General features: G+C 49.7%; 1 protein-coding gene across 2 annotated transcripts; it reads left to right on the forward strand.

Annotated features, from left to right (window-relative positions):
- The first annotated feature begins 8,751 nt into the window (after nt 1-8,751).
- On the forward strand, nt 8,752-19,239 carry PRRG3 (proline rich and Gla domain 3). Of its 2 annotated transcripts, none has more exons than XM_080653584.1 (4): nt 8,752-8,907; nt 11,971-12,008; nt 13,079-13,239; nt 13,598-19,239. In XM_080653584.1, the coding sequence occupies exons 2-4, from the start codon at nt 12,002-12,004 to the stop codon at nt 14,123-14,125; spliced, it is 696 nt and encodes a 231-aa protein (XP_080509710.1). In that variant the 5' UTR covers nt 8,752-8,907; nt 11,971-12,001; the 3' UTR covers nt 14,126-19,239. The 2 variants fall into 2 exon arrangements, with proteins under 2 accessions (XP_080509710.1, XP_080509711.1); XM_080653585.1 differs by lacking the exon at nt 8,752-8,907 and adding an exon at nt 9,242-9,345.
- The last annotated feature ends 910 nt before the right edge of the window (nt 19,240-20,149 follow it).

Below are 20,149 nucleotides of genomic sequence, written 5' to 3' on the forward strand. Positions count from 1 at the left end.
AAGCCTTGCCCGGTGTGCGGTCAAAGCGATCACTGGAAAAATGACTGCCCCTGGAAAAGTGACGGGCCCTCTGCATCTCAGCGGGCCTGAGGGGCCGCCCTTTTAGGTCATGACCTGCCTCTGGCCATGACTGAAGACTGGCCGAAGACTGAAGATGCCCGGACTTGACGACCCCCATCACCCTTGCTGAGCCCAGAGTAACGCTTAAGGTAGCAAGTAAGCCGGTCTCCTTCTTGGTCAATACGGGGGCTACCTTCTCTGTCTTGCCCTCCTTTTCTGGGCCACTTTTCCCTTCTACGATCTCAGTCATGGGTATTGACGGCAAATCCACCTGCCCGCTGGCCACCAGGCCCCTTCCCTGTCTCCTTGACAATAGCCCTATAACCCACTCATTCCTAGTCATGTCTTTGTGCCCTGTGCCCCTTTTAGGACAGGATATCCTCACCAAACTAGGGGCTACTCTGCAGTTCACTCGGAGCCCTTCAGCCTCCCTGCTTCTTCTGCTCCTGGCCCCCTCCCTTCACGGGAATGCCGATCCCCCACTGCCTGCATCCCTTGTCTACCCAAAAGTATGGGATACCTCTACCCCGGTGGTTACTAGACACCATACCCTGGTCAGGATCAGACTTAAGGACCCCACCTTGTTTCCCTCCCGTCCCCAGCTTCCTGTCTCCCTAACTCATCGCCGAGGCCTCAAACACCTCATTACTCGGCTTCTGGGGCAGGGTCTCCTCATACCTATCAACTCTCCCTGAAACACCCCCATCCTCCCCATTAGGAAGGCAGACGGGATCTACCGGCTGGTGCAGGACCTCCGACTAATCAAAGAAGTGGTGGTCCCCATCCACCAGGTGGTCCCCAATCCTTACACTCTCCTTCCCCACATCCCATCTGGTACCACCCACTTTTCTGTCCTCAACCTCAAGGACACCTTCTTTACCATCCCTCTGGATCCAGACTCTTGCCATCTGTTTGCATTTACTTGGGAGGACCCAGACGAGCAGGTATCCTGCCAACTCACCTGGACGGTCCTGCCCCAGGGGTTCAGAGACAGTCCTAATCTGTTTGGCCAGGCCTTACCCAGAGACCTCCGACAATGCTCGTTAGAACCCAGCAATCTTCTCCAGTATGTAGATGATCTCCTTCTCTGCAGCCCCTCCCTGGACATGTCTCAGAGGCATACAGCTGGCCTCCTCAACTTTCTAGGGGACAAAGAATACTGTGTGTCCTCTGCCAAGGCACAACTGTCAGCCCCCACCATCATTTACTTGGGGATCTGTCTGACACCCAATTCCCGAGGACTGACATTTGACCAAACGCAAGCAATACGAGATCTACAGCCTCCCACTTCTGCGGAACAGATTTTGTCCTTTCTAGGGCTGGTAGGATTCTTCCGCCACTGGGTCCCAAACTTTGCTCTCCTAGTTAAGCCCCTATACCAGGCTGCTAAAGAAACACCAGTAGGCCCCCTCTCCTCACCCTCCCTTGTTCACCAGGCTTTTTCTAAGCTCCGGGATACCCTTCTGGCATCTCCCTCTCTCTCTCTCCCAGACATCTCTAGGCCTTTCCAACTATTTACTGATGAAAGACAGGGAATAGCTATGGGGGTCCTCACCCAGCCTCCAGGGCCAGCCTTCACCCCCGTAGCCTACCTGTCCAGACAGCTTGATCCCATGGTTCGGGGATGGCAGCCCTGCCTCCAGGCTCTGGCTGCAGCCACCACTCTCACCAAGGAGGCCCAGAAGATCTGCCTCCAACAACCCTTACAGGTCTTCTCCACCCATAGGCTACAGGATCTTCTGTCCCACCAATCCTTATCTCTCCTTGCCCCCTCTTGTATGCAGGAACTCTATCTTCTGTTCCTCAAGAGTCCTGCACTCCTGCCCCGAGGTCGTTGAGGCCCTCACTCAACCTTGGGTGGGACTCTCAGATTTTCCTAAACTGCACATACCCTATTGCCCACAATCATTGGGTAAGATCGAGAGGATCAACGGCCTCCTTAAAGACCATCTAACTAAACTCTCTCTAGAAATTCGCAGCTCCTGCCATACCTCAGAATGTAGGCCCTGACCAGAATCTGGGCTACACCAAGGAGCCCCACCTTCTTAAGCCCTTTTGAACTCCTATATGGGAGACCCTTCTTGCTCAACCATCATCTCCCTACTGACCCTCCTCTCCTGGCTACTTATCTTCCATACCTGCCCTTACTCAGGGAACATGCTGACAAGTTTCTGCCCAGGCCAGAACCAGCCGGCCAAGACTCCTAAGGACCAGCCCTCCAGCCGGGAGACTCAGTCTTACTCAAGAACCTTACCCCCAGGTTGTATTTTAGCTCCAGAAAAGCAGCAAAACCAGGCAAGTGATGCTGTGGCAGCCTCAGGATCATCTTTTACCTCCCAAGTGACTCAACAGGATTGCTCTGAGACTTCACCAACCAGTCCCTTGGGGAAATCATGCTGCTGCACTCCTCGTCCAGCATGGAAAACACTTCCTGTTTTTCGCTCACTTACCCCATGGCTCCTCCCATCATTAGGCCCACTGGTATCTATTACTTTAATTTTGCTCTCTGGCCCCTGTCTCATGCACTGTTTCACTAGTTTTTTGCAGAACAGAATGTAGGCGCTCACCAACCAGAAGGTGGGAGAGATCTATCTGGCCTTGAATTCAGAACCTAGAGACACTTATGTCACCAGAATCCTTGAGACCCTGAGTAGACGCCCCTGACAATGCCCCCTCTCAGCAGGAAGTAGCTACGGAAAACAGACCTTCACCCCCTGACTTTGCCCGGACTCTCAATTTTTTTTAATATCACCAAAAGACTGGAATGATAGATCCTCCCTTCCCCCAACTGGTGGGCGGAGTATGATGTAACCTGCGTCTGCAGCCGGGACATTCCCGAGACATTGAACCACCAATCAGCACGTGCCGAGTGCTCTGGGCCCCACCCCTTCCTGTTCCTTCCTGGGCCCCACCCCTTCCCATTCCTTCCCTCAAAAGTCTTGTTCACCTCTGCAGGTGTTGCTGTTCTCCCCTTTCGAGACAGCCCAGCTGGGTTTTTCTCCTTCTCCCCCAATCCTGGTTTTTCTACTCTCTTTCATAATGAATCTCGCTCTTTAGTGCGGAATAAACTTCCTCTTTTAACTTGTCTGTGTCTCCGACTCTGTTTCCTGTGCCTCAAACCTTACAATGCACTTGACTGAGAATCGAACCTGTGACCCTTTGATTCATGGGTTGACACTTTAACCACTGAGCAAAACAGGCCAGGGCCAGACTCATGACTTTTAATACTGATTAGATACTACTTATTTTCCATTTATATCTCCATCTCTGATGTTGCTTCAAACTCCAGACTCCTCATCCAACCTACTTCATCATTCATCGCTGTCTTTCTCAGAGCTGTCCTTGACTCCTGTCTTTCTTTCATAGCCCATTATCAATCTGTCATCAAAAACTAATGATTCTACCAGCAAAATCAACCTAGAATCTGCCTACATCTCACTGCATCCACTGCATCACCTCATGTAAGCCACCACTGTCTCCCACCTGGATTATTTCAATAGTCCCTAAATAATCTCCCTGCTTCCACCCTCATCTCTCTTCAATCTGTTCTCATAAAGCAGTCAGATTGATCATATATATGAAAATAGAAATCAGATCATATATCACTTACTTCAGACCCATCAATGCCTCTCCACCTCATGCTAACAGCTAAAGTCTTCACAATGACCTGTGAAACTGCATGGTCTCTAGCCACCCCCATCATGGCTTCTCTGGTCACATTTTTCACCAACTCCCTCTCTCACTCTCTCCATGTCAGCATATCAGCCTCCTGCTCTGACTCAAGGAATTGCTAAGGCATGCCTCTGATTCCAGGGCTTTTGCACGTGTGGATCCTTCAACCTGGAACATTTGGCCCCTCATCCCCTTTAGGTCTTGGCTCAAATGCTATCTTCTCAGTAGTGTATTTCATGGCCACTATATTTAAACACTTCATGACCAAAGACCCTTCTCTGCTTAATTTTTCTTCATAGCACTGATCATCACATAACATCCCATATTTATGACATCTTTGTTTATTTGTCTAATCTCCACAATAATAGGAGCTTTTGTTTGTTTGTTTTGTTGGTTTCTGCAATCCTGGGTCCTAGAAAAGTACTTAGCACACAATAGCTCTGATTAAATACTCTGTTGGAGGCTAGAAGTCTGAGATCAAGGTATCAGCAATGTCAGTTTATTCAGAGGCCTTTCTTCTTGGCTTGTAGATAGCTTTCTTCTCCCTGTGTCCTCACATGGTTTTCTCTTTGAATGTCTGTGTCTTAATCTCCTCTTGTTATAAGAACATGAATTATATTGGATTAAGGCCCAGCCAAATGGCCCAATTTTATCTTAATTGCCACTCTAAAGAGTCTAACTCCAAATATGGTCACATTCTAGGGTAAAAAGATTAGAACTTCAACGCATGGATTGGGAGAGGATGGGCAGCACAATTCAGCCCACAACACTTGGTTAATCAGTTGGCAGAGGTGAATTGAGGCTCTTATGGTATAAGGATCAAGGTTTAGGATCAGAGATCAGAGATGGAGTGAGGCTTAGTGAGGATATAAGGGGATGGAGAGCAACAGAGCTCATAAAAGGTTCAATTCTGGAGTGAATGAGGGTTGGGTAGAGTAAGGCACCAGGAGTGAATGAGGCTGGAAGAGGGTACTTGCCTCAGCCAAAGAATGAGACACAGGGATGGGATTAGGAGAGGCTGTGTAGAGGAAGATGAAGAAATTGGTGCACTGAGGGATGAAGAAAGGAGAGATTGGTCAAGGTTTGAAGAGAAAGGGATGGGGAGGGTCAGAAGAGTGGCAAGGTGGTTAAGACCCTGAGATAGGGTCAAGGATGTTGTGAATATCACTGGTGGGCAAGATTGCCTCCATACTTTGCAGGGTCCAGTGCAGGTCTCTTTTTCAAAAAGTATTGAGAACTGCAAGATGGCAAAAACCAAGCCTTAAACTAAGCATAGGGAACATTTCTAAGTATTGGACCCTGCCCAACTTCATAGTTCCAACACCCATGAAGCTGGTCCTGCCAAATGGGACCTGGATCAGAAATGGATACAGGTTAGAAGTTTGAACAAGGTTGGGGTAGAAGGTCTGTCCTCTCACACCATACTAGGAATTTTTATTGAAATATGATCTGCCTTTTGTCCTCTTTTGAAATTCTTAGCAACCATATTGTACACTTCTTTTTTTTTTTTTGTAGCTGGGTCCTCTCATGGTCCTTACTGCACTACATATGTGATATTGATGTGTACCAAGGTGGGTTTGTTGAGATTGCCAATGCAGCAACTAAGAGAAGGGTTCATGATGAAAGTGATGGAGATAGGGGAGAATGAGTGAAGGCTCACAGGAAGACCAGAACATCTCTCCAGAATTTAGATAATAAGGATCTAAACTGTGCCAGTAGACTCGGGGAGGTTAAAGTAACCTTGATTTGGTGGGGAACAAAAAAAAAGTGCACCAAATGGCCCAGTTCCTGGCTAAGGCAGATAAGTCAGTGGCCAAGCCCTTCCCATCCTAGTGCAGAGAGGAACTATTCATATCAAGGTCTAAAAGCAGGGGAGAGGTGGGGAGGAAGGGCTTCAGCCCTCCCCAGACAATCTCCAGGAGTGCCTGAACCAATCCCAAGGGGAGTTAGAAAGACTTCTGAGAAAGCCAGGATCTGGAGGAAGCCAAGATTCAGGTTCCCCATAGGGAGGAAGCCAGGGGTGGGGGTGGAGTGGGGGGAGGGGTGAGAGGGTGGGTGAAGGGGATCAGAATTGCTTGTGGTGCTGGGGATATCTTGGTGTTAAGGTGAAGGCTGAGCTTCACTCCAACTCCACACTTCAGCCCATCCTCTCCCACTTCAGCTTTGCAAGTATCTAGTAACTTTGCTGTAGATGAGGCTTTGTGTTGGATGCTAGGGACACATGAAGAGACAAAGTCTCTGACCCCAAGCTAGAGGAGGCAAGTGTGCACCCCATGAGCAACCAAATGCAGTACATCTGGATGTGGCCAAAGTTGACCTGTATTAGACTCATACTAAGCACCAGGCGCACTTGATGTGATTATCCCATTTGCCCTCCTTACCACCTTTTGAGGCAGGTACTATTATCATTATTCTCATTTGATAGATAAGGAAACTGAGATGAAGACAGGTTAAATCACTTGCTGAGGATCACAGTGCTGATCAGTGGTATTGCCAAGTGGTACCACAGGCAGCATAGCATAGCAGAGATGCTGCTCTGAATCCTCTCCACCCTTGACATCCACAGATGCACCCCCATTTATAGTCTCTGCAGACTGAGTGCTGAGAATGTAACAGTCAACACAGGTGGGTGTGGATAATCCCAGAAGACCTCAGAGTAGAGATGTCATCTGAGCTATGTGGGAAGAATGAATACAGTGCACAGAGGCTGGCAGTGGGAGGAAAGGCATTCTGGACTGAGAGGGAACTATTAGACTGGTGATACTGGAGCCAGAAACTTATGTGGTGGGGGCTGGGAGGAGAGCAGAAGCCATAGACCCCTTCTTCATACACTGAAAGCTGTGCAAACTCTCCTGTGAATATAGTGGTTAAGATCAGGATGGGGACATGGTGGTGGGCTAGGACAGTGGTTGGCAAACTGCGGCTCCCGAGCCACATGCGGCTCACGAGCCGCGGTTTGCCGCTCTGTTGACTAATGAGTTTGCTGACCACTGACATATACCATTGTATTAGTCTTAGCTGTACATGATGTGCATCTTATAGTACATTTCAATTTTCACTAGTTACATTTTAAGTGGTCAATAGCTACATGCAGCTGGTGGCTCCTATACAGGACTGCGCTGTTCTAGACCTTTAACAGAAATGACACATTTGACTAGCTCTCTTTGAGCATCCTCCTCTCATGGCTTCCACAGACCTATAGTCTCCTGGTTTTCCTCCTACCTTCCCACCTCTCCCAAGTCCTGGCTATTCCTCGTTTTCTTTACCAGGCCCTCATCTATCCTCTCTTCAAAACCTCTTCCTAGATTAGATTACCCATTCAGGTGGCTCTCTATTGAAATGCTGATGACTCCCACAGTCATGTCCCAAACTAAGCCTCTCCTCTCAACTCCAAACTCCTATTTCTAACTATGCATCTGATTCCCCGCACCTCTCAATCTGTCTCCTCTTGATCCTCAAGAGCCTAGGTCCGTGGTCGGCAAACTGCAGCTCTCGAGCCACATGTGGCTCTTTGGCCCCTTGAATGTGGCTCTTCCACAAAATACCACGGCCTGGGCGAGTCTATTTTGAAGAAGTGGCATTAGAAGAAGTTTAAGTTTAAAAAATTTGGCTCTCAAAAGAAATTTCCATCGTTGTACTGTTGATGTTTGGCTCTGTTGACTAATGAGTTTGCCGACCACTGGGCTAGGACACCCAGAAAGTAAATTCCTAAAGATCCCCAAATAGTTTCCCCTATCAACCATGACCCAGGCTCCCTCCCCCTGAACTGAGGGTGCCTCTAAAACATATACAGTCTTTGGGCCCCAAAAAAGTCCTATTCTCATTCTCAGGTAATGTTGATTTTTTTTTCCTGTGGTAGCTTACTCCACAGGCTAGGGGCTGTGGTCCTTTTGCTTTCAATGGGGGAAGGGTGCCAAGGGTCTGTCCTGGGCAAGGAGGGAGCTCCTGCAGCCATGGAAGAGCAAGCAAGGCAGGGGAGGACTCAGAACTGGAGGCAAAGATGGAGAGGAAAGCACCTTTGAAAATGGGGGAGGGCAGGGAGAGGCGACGCTTACCCCCACCTAGGCTGCTTTCTGCTAGTCCTGGGAACTGCACTGGAACAGACCCTGGGGCAATGGAGGTCCTCCCCTGCTCTTTTCCTAGTCACTCTGCAGCAGGACAGGTTGCTGTTTCTCTGCCTGGAAACTGCCCCAAAGCACGAAATTGGGAGGGTGCGCCAACTCCAGTTCTTGGCTGGGTTCCAGGGGTTCAGAGAACAAAAAGAGCCCTGAAACTCAGCAGGGCGCACCTGCCCCTCCTAGGAAGCTTTGGCAAAGGAGATCCTGAGCTCCCTTAGAACTGTCCTGCCCTCTTTTAGCAGTCCACCTCCTTGCCTGTTCTCCCTAGACTGTGTCATCCCTCTGCTACCAGCGTCTTGTCCTGAACCTCATCCCATAGTGCTGCCTCCTGAGTACCCCCACTCCTCCACCCACCCAGCACTCTCCATGCAGGCCCAGGAGATTCCCTCCTCTCCCCCTCGTGCACCTGAAGAGTTTTCCAAGCCCATTTCCTCCTTTATTTCGCAGCACTCCCTGGACAGGATTCTCCCCATTTCCTAAATTTGACAGGAGAGAAGCGTGCTGTGCTGGGGCAGGGTGGGGAGAGTATAAGTGAAAAAGCCAAGGTCACCCAGTCATTGGTGGAACGCAGCCTAGACCCAGCCTTTCTTCTGCGGGCCCGTTTGAGTCCTGGCAAGGTGGACCCAGGCTGCTGTCCCAGGCCCCTCTTTCCTTGGCTGGCATTCTGGGGCGGGCTGGCCAGAATGACAGGTGAGCCAGGGTAGGAGGGAACAGTTGGGGGAGTTGGGCTTCTCGGGGACACCTGGTGCGCGGGCCTTGGGCGCGGCTGCCTGAGCCCGTTGTGGCGTCAGGGTTTCCGAGGGCCTGCGCCCCGGAGCGGGTCGGGACCCGCACGTTTGGCGGAGGGTCCCTTGTGCTCCAGGGGCCCTCGGGCCAGGCCCCGCCCCCCCCAGGCACGGGCGGGGTCAGGGGCGGCGCTGGCGGAGTGGGGCGCGGGCGCGCGGTGCTGGGTGCGCGCCGCCGCCCCTCCGGCCCAGCTCGCCCGGCGGTCCTCTCTACCCCCCTAGGACCGCTCTCATCGCCCCCAACCCTCTCCTCTCCTCTGCCCGGCGGCCCGGTGCGCGGTGCGGCGCGACGATCGCGGCCTGGCGATCGGGGGGCACGGTGGTCTTGGCGCTCCAGGGTGGCGCGCCAGGCGTGGGGCGCGAGGCCAGATTTGGCGCGGCGGGGTGTTGGGGGGTGGGCCGCGGCGGAGCCCCCAAAGGAAAGCGGGGCAGGGGGTACCGAGGTAATGGGCAGGCCTGTGCGCCTGGTTGCGAAGGGCTGAAGCTCCAGAGGCACTTCAGCCCCTGGCGGGCAGGGACCCGGGCGCCCCGGGCGGCGGGAGGGCAGCGGGGCGGGGAAGGAGGAAGGAGGAGAAAGCTGGGCTGGGCCGGGGGGCTTGGCCGACGGGGAGCAGGTGGGCGGGGACAGGGGCCCTGCTGAAAGAGGCGCAGCAGCGAGGTGGCGGGCTGCGTGCGCAAACAGGGCGTCCGCCTCTTGGGCCCGGAGAACGGTGAGGCCATTTGGGTTGGGTGCCCCAGCCCCGAGGGCACGGTTCAGTGTTCAAGACCACTGAACTGGGAGCGGGGCACTATTGGGGGAGGGTCTGGAGGTCCGGCCGGGCCAAGGCGTTGGGGTCTTGAGCAGACCCGGGAGATGAGTGTTGCTGGGCCAGGAGTTAGTGGGCAGGACGCTGTTGCGGGCTATGGAGGGCGAGGACAGGTACTTTGAGGGCTGGCATGAGTGGAAGGGGACAAGGAGGGTCCAGAGTTTGAGTTAGAGCATAATTTGGGAGTCCCATGTCACTGGGTGGGTTGATGAGTCATAAGATTTGGAAACCACAGAAGCTTTCCTGGGGATCAGGTCTAATTGAGGGAAATAAAAAGGGTTTGGATTTGGGAAAGTGGTTTGGAGGCCATGTCTTGGGATTCCAGGTCTGATGGCCGCCAGTCCCCATACAAGGAACTTTGGGAGCCAAGTCCCTGAGTGCTATGATTCGGAAGCTCCAGCCTGGAGTCTGGAGGTCTTTGTGGTGGCCTTCCTTCCTTTCCAGGCCTTCAGGATTCAGCTGTGTTCCTGTGGGGAGTGGGTTAAAAATTCCTCCGGCCTACAATCAGCCTTACAGTATCCACCAGGGGCAGGAGGAACATATACATGCGTGACTGCTGCAGCGTTCTCTGTCATGGAGCCCTCACGCTTCCTCACTGTTGCTATAGTAACAGCCTATCGATGGTGTATTTATAGGGGAAGAAGCAGGCGCTACATTTGGGGGAAGGAGGGGGAGGAGGCCTCATAGCAGCAGCAGCAGTGACGTTGGCTACAGAATTGTTAATAGAGTGTGGCTATACCCTGTGAGCTATTTGGGGGAGTTCCTGGCTTGTTTGAAGCTTGAAAATGAACTAATGACTTTTTTCAGGTGTCAGGATAGCACACATTCGGGGCTATGAGATGTGTGGGTGTGCATGTATCGAAGTCAGGTGTTTGGGGGCAAGAAGTGGCTATTGTAAGCTGTTATGTAATTTTTCCACATAAATAATTTAAAAAAACCAATGCTGCAGTTCTCTTTGATAAGCAATTAAACACAGTTTTCTACCTTCATTTATTAGTAAAGCCTTTACTCATTCTCTTCAAACCCTGGCACAAAGGCTCCATTTTTCTTCAATCAAAAACCTTGCTGTTAGGCATGCCACACCCACACCCTGGCCACATGACCAGCATTGGCTGTAGGGGAACCTCAGAGATCTGCAATGGAAGCAGAATTGAGATCTAATAGTCCATCTTCACTCTCATAAACATTGAGGGTCAACTTTTCTCACAATAGTAGGCCCATCGTTGACAGATTCACATAATGATAGTTTTGGATGGGATTGTTGTGGGGTTCAAAAGAGAAAGTCCCCCTTGACATGCTGTTTCCATAGATGGATGAAAGATGTGCTGTTTTTTTCTTTGGTTTTAATTTTATTTATTATTTATATCCTACCTGTTTGCCAAAAGGATTGGAAGATATATTTTAAATATACTTAAGATTCTGTAAACATAAATTAAAAAGTGAATACCATGTCACAGGGGGAGAAGCATATGTGCCGAACAGCTGGGCATCCAGGGCACTTGTACGTGATGGTCAGTGTTAATGCTGAACTTCCTGGCAGCCTAGGGAAAAAAGGGTAGCACAATGGGTTACACCGTTTACATGTCTTGCATCCAAATAGTCATGAAACTAGAGCTTCTGCTTGGGGAGGGGAGCAGGGGGGTGATTGCTCCCAGATGTGGACAGTTGGGACAGTGCTCTGGAATATGAGCATGAGTGGGAGTGTATGTTGGGGAGAGCAGTGTGCTGTGGCTGGGGTTTACATACTGGCTGGATAATTCCTGAGCAGGAGCACAGCTCTCAGAGGCAACACTTGTATTGAGTTAGCATCTCAGTTTTGATCTCATTAGTCAATGTCTTGGTACACTGCTTCAGTGTTCTTTAATGCAAAGAGGAGAGATGACTGGTTTCAGGAGATCTTTGCCATCATGTCTGGTGAAAATGAATGTAGCAGGTCACCTTCGTTTGGGCCGTGACTTTTGAGATGGTTGTTGCTGCCATGTTAAGCTTTGCCAGTACCTGCTCCTCAAAATGTGCTCCCTGTTTTCAAGAAACATGCTTGTCATTAGAGGTATCTGGGACTTGCCATTGTGAACAAAATTAGTTTCCAAAATGCATCCTTTCTCTGTTACTGTTGATTTGCTTTACCTTGCCTAAATCTTGGTATCTCTGAGGTTCTTTAAAACTCAAAAGTGCACAAATTCCTTGAGCAAAGTGAGAAAGGAGGAACCTCAGCTAGTGTGAGTTTTTCATTTTTAAAGAAAACGTTAAGGTCTAGGTCTTCTAGAATCTCAGAATATTCTTGGGGAAAGAACTAGAAAGATTTCTTTAGGCAGTGCAGGGCCTCAGGAAGCTCTGGAGGAGAGCTCAGGGCAGAATGGAAAGCAACAGAGCTCTGAGCAACTGTGCAGAGGGTGCTGTGCCTCATAACGTGCTGCTTTAACTTTGGCCAAGCCACTGGGGCTATGGTTCACATTCTAGCGCCAAAAGGGTGCCCTGTAGGTTTTGGGATGTCATTTCAACTGTGACTCTGCTTTTCTCCTTTTCCAGGCAAGTGAGACGCTGGTTCTGAGGGAGCACTATGGCACGTGAGTTTTTCTGAGCTTAGGCCAAGTGGGGAAGGGCCATGCCTAAGGGCTCATGGGAAAAGTGCATATCCACCTTTCAAGTCCTTCCCAACTTTGCTCTCCCCAGATTGTCCCTGTGGCCCCTGTCTGATTAGCTTTTTCTGGAGTACATGCTCACTTGGAGCTGTGCATCTACCCAGGCCACTATGACAGAAACTAATATGACAGGTCATAAGGCCCGGGGAAGGGTGCCTGCCTGCTGGCAAAGCCCTACCTATCTGGGCATGAGTAGGACTGTTTGACATGAGAACTAAGAAGTCTCACCTCTAGGTTCATATCAGAAGTAGATGTCACCTCTTCTTTTATTCTCTAAAGTCCTAGGTCAGGCTTATGGAAGTACATAGCTCATATTATACCAGTCAGGTCAACTGGAATAAGTAGATATGGCTACCACTCAATGACATTTTTCCAGGCGGCAACTGTGCCATGTAGACAAAGATTTAGATTTTCCCTATGGACCCTGTTACCCTCTTCCCAGGCTCATGTACATTCAGTCCTCTGACTACTCCTGTCTGGGTTTGTACAAGATTGACTTGGGCAAGGCTGTTAATGCTGGGTGATCTGACAGCACAGGTAGTCATTCAGGTGCAGGGAAGCCACCCTGATAGAGTTTTATGAGATTGTTTAGTGTTGGTCACCAGCATCAGCCTCAAAGAAGTGATAAGGGCTCTGATTTTCTTGTTTTGAGGTGAGGCAGGAGATACTGGGTGTTTTTTCACTGACTACATTACTCAAAATATTTCATGTCCATCCACACTCTACACAACATGCACTATCCATTTTCCTTCATAGCACCAGAGACATGAGTCTTATTGGGTCCATGGTATTCTAGGCAGATACATCATGGCATCACAGAAAGTCAGCCATTCCATCCCTGTTACAAAGGGCCAGCCATGTCTGTGATGGTGGCTAGCCAGCTGGCTTTGTCTTGCTTCCATCCATCATTGTGCTTCTGTGCATGGGCTGAGTCTGGTTTGAAGGAGCCCCTGGGCACCTCCCCATTCCAGGCCTCAGTGCAGCTTTCTCCTCAGTGTTTCTGGAGGCCAAGAATGCCCATTCGGTCCTGAAACGGTTCCCTCGTGCCAATGAGTTCCTGGAGGAGCTGCGCCAGGGTACCATCGAGCGGGAGTGTATGGAGGAGATCTGCAGCTACGAGGAGGTCAAGGAGGTGTTTGAGGACAAAGAGAAAACGGCATGTACCGCCCTATGGCTGGGTTCTGGGAGGAGAGGTAGCCTCAGGAATAAGAAGAGCAGGCCCAGGTGCCTCAGATGGAACAGAAGCAATGAAGGACAGCCAGTCTAGTCCAAGGCAGGGCCATTGGGGCCATAAAACAGAAAACATGTCCTTAGAGTCCCGTCGGCCTGACTCTGGGGGCCTCCTCCATGAGAGTGTTGCTCTTCATCCTTGGTGCATTCTATAGCCTCTCTGATAGCTCTTAGAGGCCAGTCAGATGGGGTGGGATGGGAAGCAATCTTGCGGAAGGTCTCTGAGGTCCATCTGGGGCATGAGCACTTGTGCATAAGTGTAAGTGGCCCTTCTTCTTTTGCAGATGGAGTTCTGGAAGGGATATCCTAATGCAGTCTACTCAGTCCGAGACCCTGCACAGAGCTCAGATGCCATGTATGTGGTGGTGCCTCTTCTGGGGGTGGCGTTGCTGATTGTCATCGCCTTGTTCATCATCTGGAGGTGCCAGCTGCAGAAAGCCACCCGTCATCACCCTTCATATGCTCAGAACCGGTACCTAGCAAGTCGCGGCGGGCACAGCCTGCCCCGGGTCATGGTGTACCGGGGCACTGTGCATAGCCAGGGGGAGTCCTCTGGGCACCGGGAGGCAGGGAGCAACCCGCAGGTGGTGCTGGGGCCCAGTCGGGGGAGCAGAACCACAGTCCGCCTTGAGAGCACACTCTACCTTCCTGAGCTCTCTCTCTCTAGACTGTCCAGTGCCACTCCTCCCCCATCCTATGAGGAGGTGACTGCACCCCAGGAGAGCAGCAGTGAGGAGGCAAGTGTCACTTACAGTGACCCACCCCCAAAGTATGAGGAGATAGTGGCTGCCAACCCCGGCTCAGACAAGTAATGGGACTTGTGTCCTGTCTGGTATGAAAACCTCTTTCAGGGGTCTCCTATTTTCTTTTTAACTTTTTAAAGACTGTGCCACCACAAAACAGCCTTAGCCTCCTTGTTGCCAAATAATTTCCTAACCGTGGGTTTGTAGGAAGTCAGTTGTCAGAGACAGGTGGAGGGGTGGAGGGAGCACACATACCCCTGGAAAGAGCTACAGGCCAGAGAGCCCCAGTTCTTCCAGAAGCCCCCTATGTCCCTCCATCCTGTCCTTCTGTCAGGGACTGGCTTCTCTTATGCCAAAGGAATCACCCCATAGAATTGACTGTGGCTAGAATGTCCATAGGCTTGGGCCCTGGGGCCACACAGCTGGCTGAAGACCTGTCTGTGTCTAGAAGCCTAGGCAACAGAAATGAGAGAGAGGAGCCAACCCTCCGCTCCATTTCCCCTCAACAGTCCTGTGCTTACTGTCCTGGCTTACATTTTGAGGACAAGAACAGGACTGAACAAAAAAACATACAAAAAGAGTTATCACAAATAAATAACGAACACAATAAAACAAAACACTGTAACCTAGGCCATTCATAGGAGGCCAAGGGAAATCAATCACAGATCTGTGATGCTTCTCTCCCCCAATGCCTCCCCCATCCTCCTGACCAGGTTAAAATAAATGTCTAGAGTAACCTGGAAGGAGGACAGGGTGTGTGAAGGGTGAGGGGTAGGGACCTGGCTGTCAGAACTGCCTCCTCTAGATTGAGCAAAGGAGCCTGCGTGAACTTTGCTATCCTGGAGTGGTAGCTCTGGTTCTGGTGTGCTTGGCCTCTCCCAGGTCTTGGCTCTCCAGATATATGCACTGGCTGTGCTAAAACTGCTACCCACTGGCATCAGTCCAATCATAGCCCTGGGAAAACCTATCTGGCTGCCTCTGCCTGCAGAGTCCTTGGCCTCTGAATGGTTGGGGTACAGGCTGGGGTAGACAGCTGAAGTTTTCTCCTCATAAGGTTGATTGTCCCATAGCACATCTATACCCATGAACTTGGCCTCCTCAGCACTGTGCTTTCTGGTTTTGAACTTTTGGGATACTTCCCTTTTCATGAGTAGGTGAATTGAGCTGAATTTGAACTTTAGATGGCTTATTTTTTCTTAATGATGGTGCCCACCCGGGAAGAAGATCCTAACATGTCCCATTTTAGAAATTTCTTTGCTAGGGAGATGGGGAAGCCCATGATCTGGGGTTGAAGGCCCATCCAGGATTTGCTCTGTCATTGCCAGGTGCTGGCCTGTTTTTATTAACCCCTTTCTGTGGCCCAAGAGCTGTCCACCTTTCCATTTCAGTGAGGTTTTGGGCAGCAATGGGGCAGAGGTGACCTATCTTTAACTGTCAATGACCACACAAAAGAGTGTCAATACCCTGTCCCCCAACCCTTCATCTCTATCCTCTTGGCCTTGGCGCCAAACCATTTTTCCTCTGTGGTGCTTTTTTAAATGTAGCAAATTTTTGTGGAGCCCAAAAGAGTGCATAGCCAGGGTCTCTTGGCAACCACAGCAGTTTAAAATCCACTGAGAAGACAAGCTCCTTTCTGTTTAAACAGCTCTCCAAGGCAGGCATCGGGCCTTTTTGTTTGAATGCAGCCCTGCCTTGTGGCCACAGATAACATCTGGAGGCCCCTTCAGTCCTTGACACTTGCCCTGAGATTTGCTTCAAGTCAGGAGGCTTGTGATCTTATCCCAGTGAGGCCACCGATTTGGACAACTTGACCTTGTGGTTGGGGTTTTTCATCCTTCCCCCTACCTCACAGGACTATGTGGAGGTTAACTGGGCTAATGTCTGCGTAATATGGTTTGCCCTTAGGAAGATTCTTCTAGAAATGTGTAGATTATAGGGGACCAGTCTTAGTGGAGGCCTTCATATGACTCTGATATTGAGTCTCAATCTGGGGAATCAGTCTCCTGCCAGTCGACCCTTTCTGTTCCTTCTCCCCACCCCACTCCCCACCCCTGAGAGCTCCCTGGTACCAGAGGTGCTGACCAGGTGGCATTCCAACTTTCCTGCCATCCTTGTTCCTCCCTCTGGATCTCCAGCACTACACTCCTACCCTTCTTCACAAAGGCATTTTTGGCCCAGAAAGCTCATGCTTTTTCCATGATGGAGGCTGGAGTCAATCCCATTTGGCCATGTTAGAGAACCTGAGGCAGCCTGAAACTCTGGGGTCAGCCCCTGCCCTCCCAGCATTTTCTCGGGCTGGTACCTGTGTGTGACCTGGGAGAAGACACTTACCCACATGTGTCTCCTCTCCACTGAGCAGAGGGCCAGGCATAGGGCCCATCGACCAGAGCCAAGGAATGCCTGCTGCCTTTGGCATCTATTGAGCCCTTCCCTACTGAGCTGCCAGATATTTGCAGCTGGGTGGAGACAGAATAGATCTGGAAGCAGGAACTTGGCCCAATGGAGGGTGGCACATGTCCTTCAGGCGCTGAGCACAGATTTGCAGGGAGAGCTCACTCAGAGGCATTTCCTTAAGGCCTTGTGCTCTCTGGTTCAGGTGCTTCATAGCATTCTTCTGAGTGGGATTGTCACCATGGTCTCTGGGACGTTTTTTGCAGTATATTGTAGAAAAAGACTGTACAGTCCACAATGGTCATCATTCCTCGCGGTGCACATTTGGCTTTTATGAATGCTCTGTACATATCTTTCAAACTCTGTCTTTGTATGGACATAGATTTGATACAATGCTAACGCTGCAGTAGCCACATCTTTGTTGTTTTTGGACTTGTGCGTGCGTGCGTGTGTGTGTGTGTGTGTGTGTGTGTGTGTGTGCTCTTGTGCACGTTGCCTTTTCTCACATGCTTATCTGAAACAATAGCCGGTGTGTGGCTATATTTGTACCAGGAAGAAGGGTTCCCGTCTGAAGGGAGGAATGTCCCCTCTCGGGGACTGGGTAGCCTGATGACAGGGCCCTGAATGAGGAAAGCTGAGATTTGCTGTCAGAGCCCCCCCAAAGTTGTCACCTTTTGCCCCCACTCGCAAAAAGCTTTGGAAGAAGATGAAGCAGCTCCATCCTGGGGGCCTCTGCCTGCTGGGATCCCAACTCACCTGCCTTTTTTATTTGGTGCCCCTGGCCTTGGCTCCTGTTTTGTGGGCATCAGCAGCTGACCGAAATCTGAATGCTCCTGAGACTTTTAATTTTTAATTTTTTGGTGGAAAGATGTGTGACTTTTGACTTTGGGAAGGGTGGGGCTAGTTATTCAGATATTTTTCATTAACAAAGGAAAGGCTTTAAAAATTCCTTGAAATATGACTGTTGTTTTCAACCAAAAACTTCCTACGAATTTTTAAAACAAGAGTCACAATCTTGTCCCTTCCCTGCTGCTCCCCATCGCCCAGGGTTTTCAAACCAAAAGCACAAGAGAAAGAGTGGAGCGCACAGGTGCCCAGCTGATGTGCACAGCATTATCATTGTACCCTGGCTGATGGAAATGCAACATAGAGCAACTGGAGGCCAGGGACCTCCTCTTCTACTTGCCAATCCCACTGCCATTTGTGTGAAATCCTTAGGGTGCTTCGGAAGACAGGAACCTGTCTGATTTGTTGGATGTTGTCTTTTTTTGTAGCCTGAATATGAGGAATTCAGGACAGGAAAGTGTCTGTTAGGAGTTGGAGCCAGATGGTTCCTCTCTGGCTGGCTGGGATTTGATCTTTTGACAACCAAATGGCATCCCATGAGAAGAAGAAAAAAAACAACACTGCCTCTAGATTGTTCTTTTATCTGAGAGAGATCATCAAGAGACACTCTTACTCACCTGCGCTCTGTCTTTCTAGGAGTATGTACTTGTGCTATGTCTCATGTGTGTGCCCTCATGGTCAAAGCCAAGATGGAGAGCTGGGCAGCAGAGCTGCTGGTATAGGGTGCTTTTCAGCTTGACAAGTAATGAAGTTCCATTTCAGGATTGCACTGATTCAGAAACAAGCACATCCTCCCCACCGAACTCTCCTCATACTATTTAGTATAATTAGCTAATTTAAAAGTACTGTAATAAGACTGCCTGCAACTATGGTAAAAAGCCCATTAACTTGAAGCCCACTAATTCAGAACTTAGAGAAAATCGCGACTGAAGATAATTAATGGTATCTGCAATTCTTGCTCTGTAGAAATGTTTGAAGTACTCTTCCCCTTAGTCAATTTCCAGGGTCATATGTGTAAGAGGGATCTAGTATATAATGAGTACCTTTTTCAAATAAAAGGCTCAGAATATTAACGATCCCTGCACCGTGCCTTCAGCTTTGGGGGTTCAGCAATTCTCATATGTAAGGCTCTTTCTGTACTGGATGATCTCTTGTTCTCTCTTCATCGTGGGGATGTTGGGTATTGCAGCTTTTCAGTCTATCCCTTTATTCACCTTGGAATCATATAGTTTGTGAACTACACTGCAATTTAAAGTAATATAACCATGTATCTTGCTAAATATTCTGTAAAGCAGATGCTTTGCTATCAGACTGGCCGTTGCTATCATTTGCTGCCCCCAAATATTCAAAGGGAGCGTTTCCTTTCACAGGCTGTGGGCGGTGAGTCTCTCTCTAGCAAGAATTTCTCTGACAAAGATATCCAAATAGCACACCCCCTCGGGCTCAATGCCTCAACAGTTGTTCCACTGTACTGAGATATCTGCCCGTTGAACAGTGCCTGCTCTGCTCCCGCCCCCAGGCCTAGCATTAACACAGATATTCAAGATTGGGATAAATCCCACAGCTGCTTTTGCCTTCAAATCCATCTCCCCTTGTGGATGCCACTTTCCCAGGCCTGAGCACACCTGCTATTTCACTCTGTGATTGTGAATTTGTGATAGTGGAAACTCATATGTGCAACTGAGCTTATAGACATGATTACTGTGAAATGGATTAATTTTGGTACCACTTTAAACTGTGCTCTTATTCATGTGTTGACCCATGTCAGCTGGGAATTCTGTGCATTCAGTAATAGGTCAGGATTTCTCTGGAGCCTGGGGGCAACAAACAAACTTGCTTCTGATCGCTTTCTCTGTCTCTGTCTCTCTCATTGTAATTATTGAGTTTAGCTGTTAAATTTTGTCTCTTTCTGTACAAGATAATGAATAATAATAAAGAGCAAATGTAATTCACTTGTGTTCTGTCCTCATCTATTTTGGATCTCCAGACTTCCATGGGGGATGGATGGTTGTGGGCCAAACTGGTTTTTCCAAAAGTCAGACTGTAGATAAGGAAACAGCCCAAACCAGTTTGGAAGCAGGAAGCAAAGATGTCCTGGGTCCTAATGTTTGTCCCCATGAGTGTAAGATGATCTCCTGCCCCACACCCCTGGGATGAAGTTTGTAAGATCTGTCACAAATCACATCAGCAACGTCCCTGACACCTGATCCCTGATTACTAACAGAGGTGTCCCTGGCGAGGATGCCCTGCTTCTTTTCAGAGCTGGGGGAGGAGCTGGAAGGAAGGTTATTCCTATGTCCTTTGTAGGTGGGACATGATACTTAGACTTCGTCCTAGCCCAGCTTCCTGAATTTTGAGGATGGCAAGAGTGAGAGACTATTCAGAGGATAATGATGCCCTAACCTCCCCCTTGGCAGAAGTGTGGTCTTAGCCCCAAACACACTCAGGTATTGGTGCAGAGTGAGATATGGCCATGGGCCATCATTGGCACAAGTTGTGACAATCCCCAGTAATGAAAGTAATTCAGTGTTTAATGGGAAAAGCCATGGTAGTGACAAGACAATAGCAATAAAATTTAGGGCCTCTTTTAAGGATTGAATGTAGAGGCTAAATGCCAGGAAAGAGAGCCAGAGACCTTAAGTTCCGTTCTTATCGCAGTCTGGACCCCAGGCTTCCAAAGTCCCTCTTGGGGTACTATCCAAGGAACTGAGCCTCCCTTTTTGATCTGCCAGCTGTATCGTAAGACCATAGATTATAGGGACAAGGCAGTTGGATTGCTTGTAGAGGCTGAGGGCAAGTCAGGGGCATGAGGGACCTAAAGGGGTGATGGTGAGGAGAGACAGTCCTACTCCAGTA

This window comes from Plecotus auritus, assembly GCF_963455305.1.
Source record: "Plecotus auritus genome assembly, chromosome: X".
Classification (NCBI taxonomy): Eukaryota; Metazoa; Chordata; class Mammalia; order Chiroptera; family Vespertilionidae; genus Plecotus; species Plecotus auritus.

Excerpts from the sequence above, each read along its gene's own strand:
- PRRG3 (XM_080653584.1), top strand. Across the intron at positions 13,240-13,597 it reads TTGAGGACAAAGAGAAAACG|ATGGAGTTCTGGAAGGGATA; the intron begins GCATGTACCGCC and ends CTTCTTTTGCAG.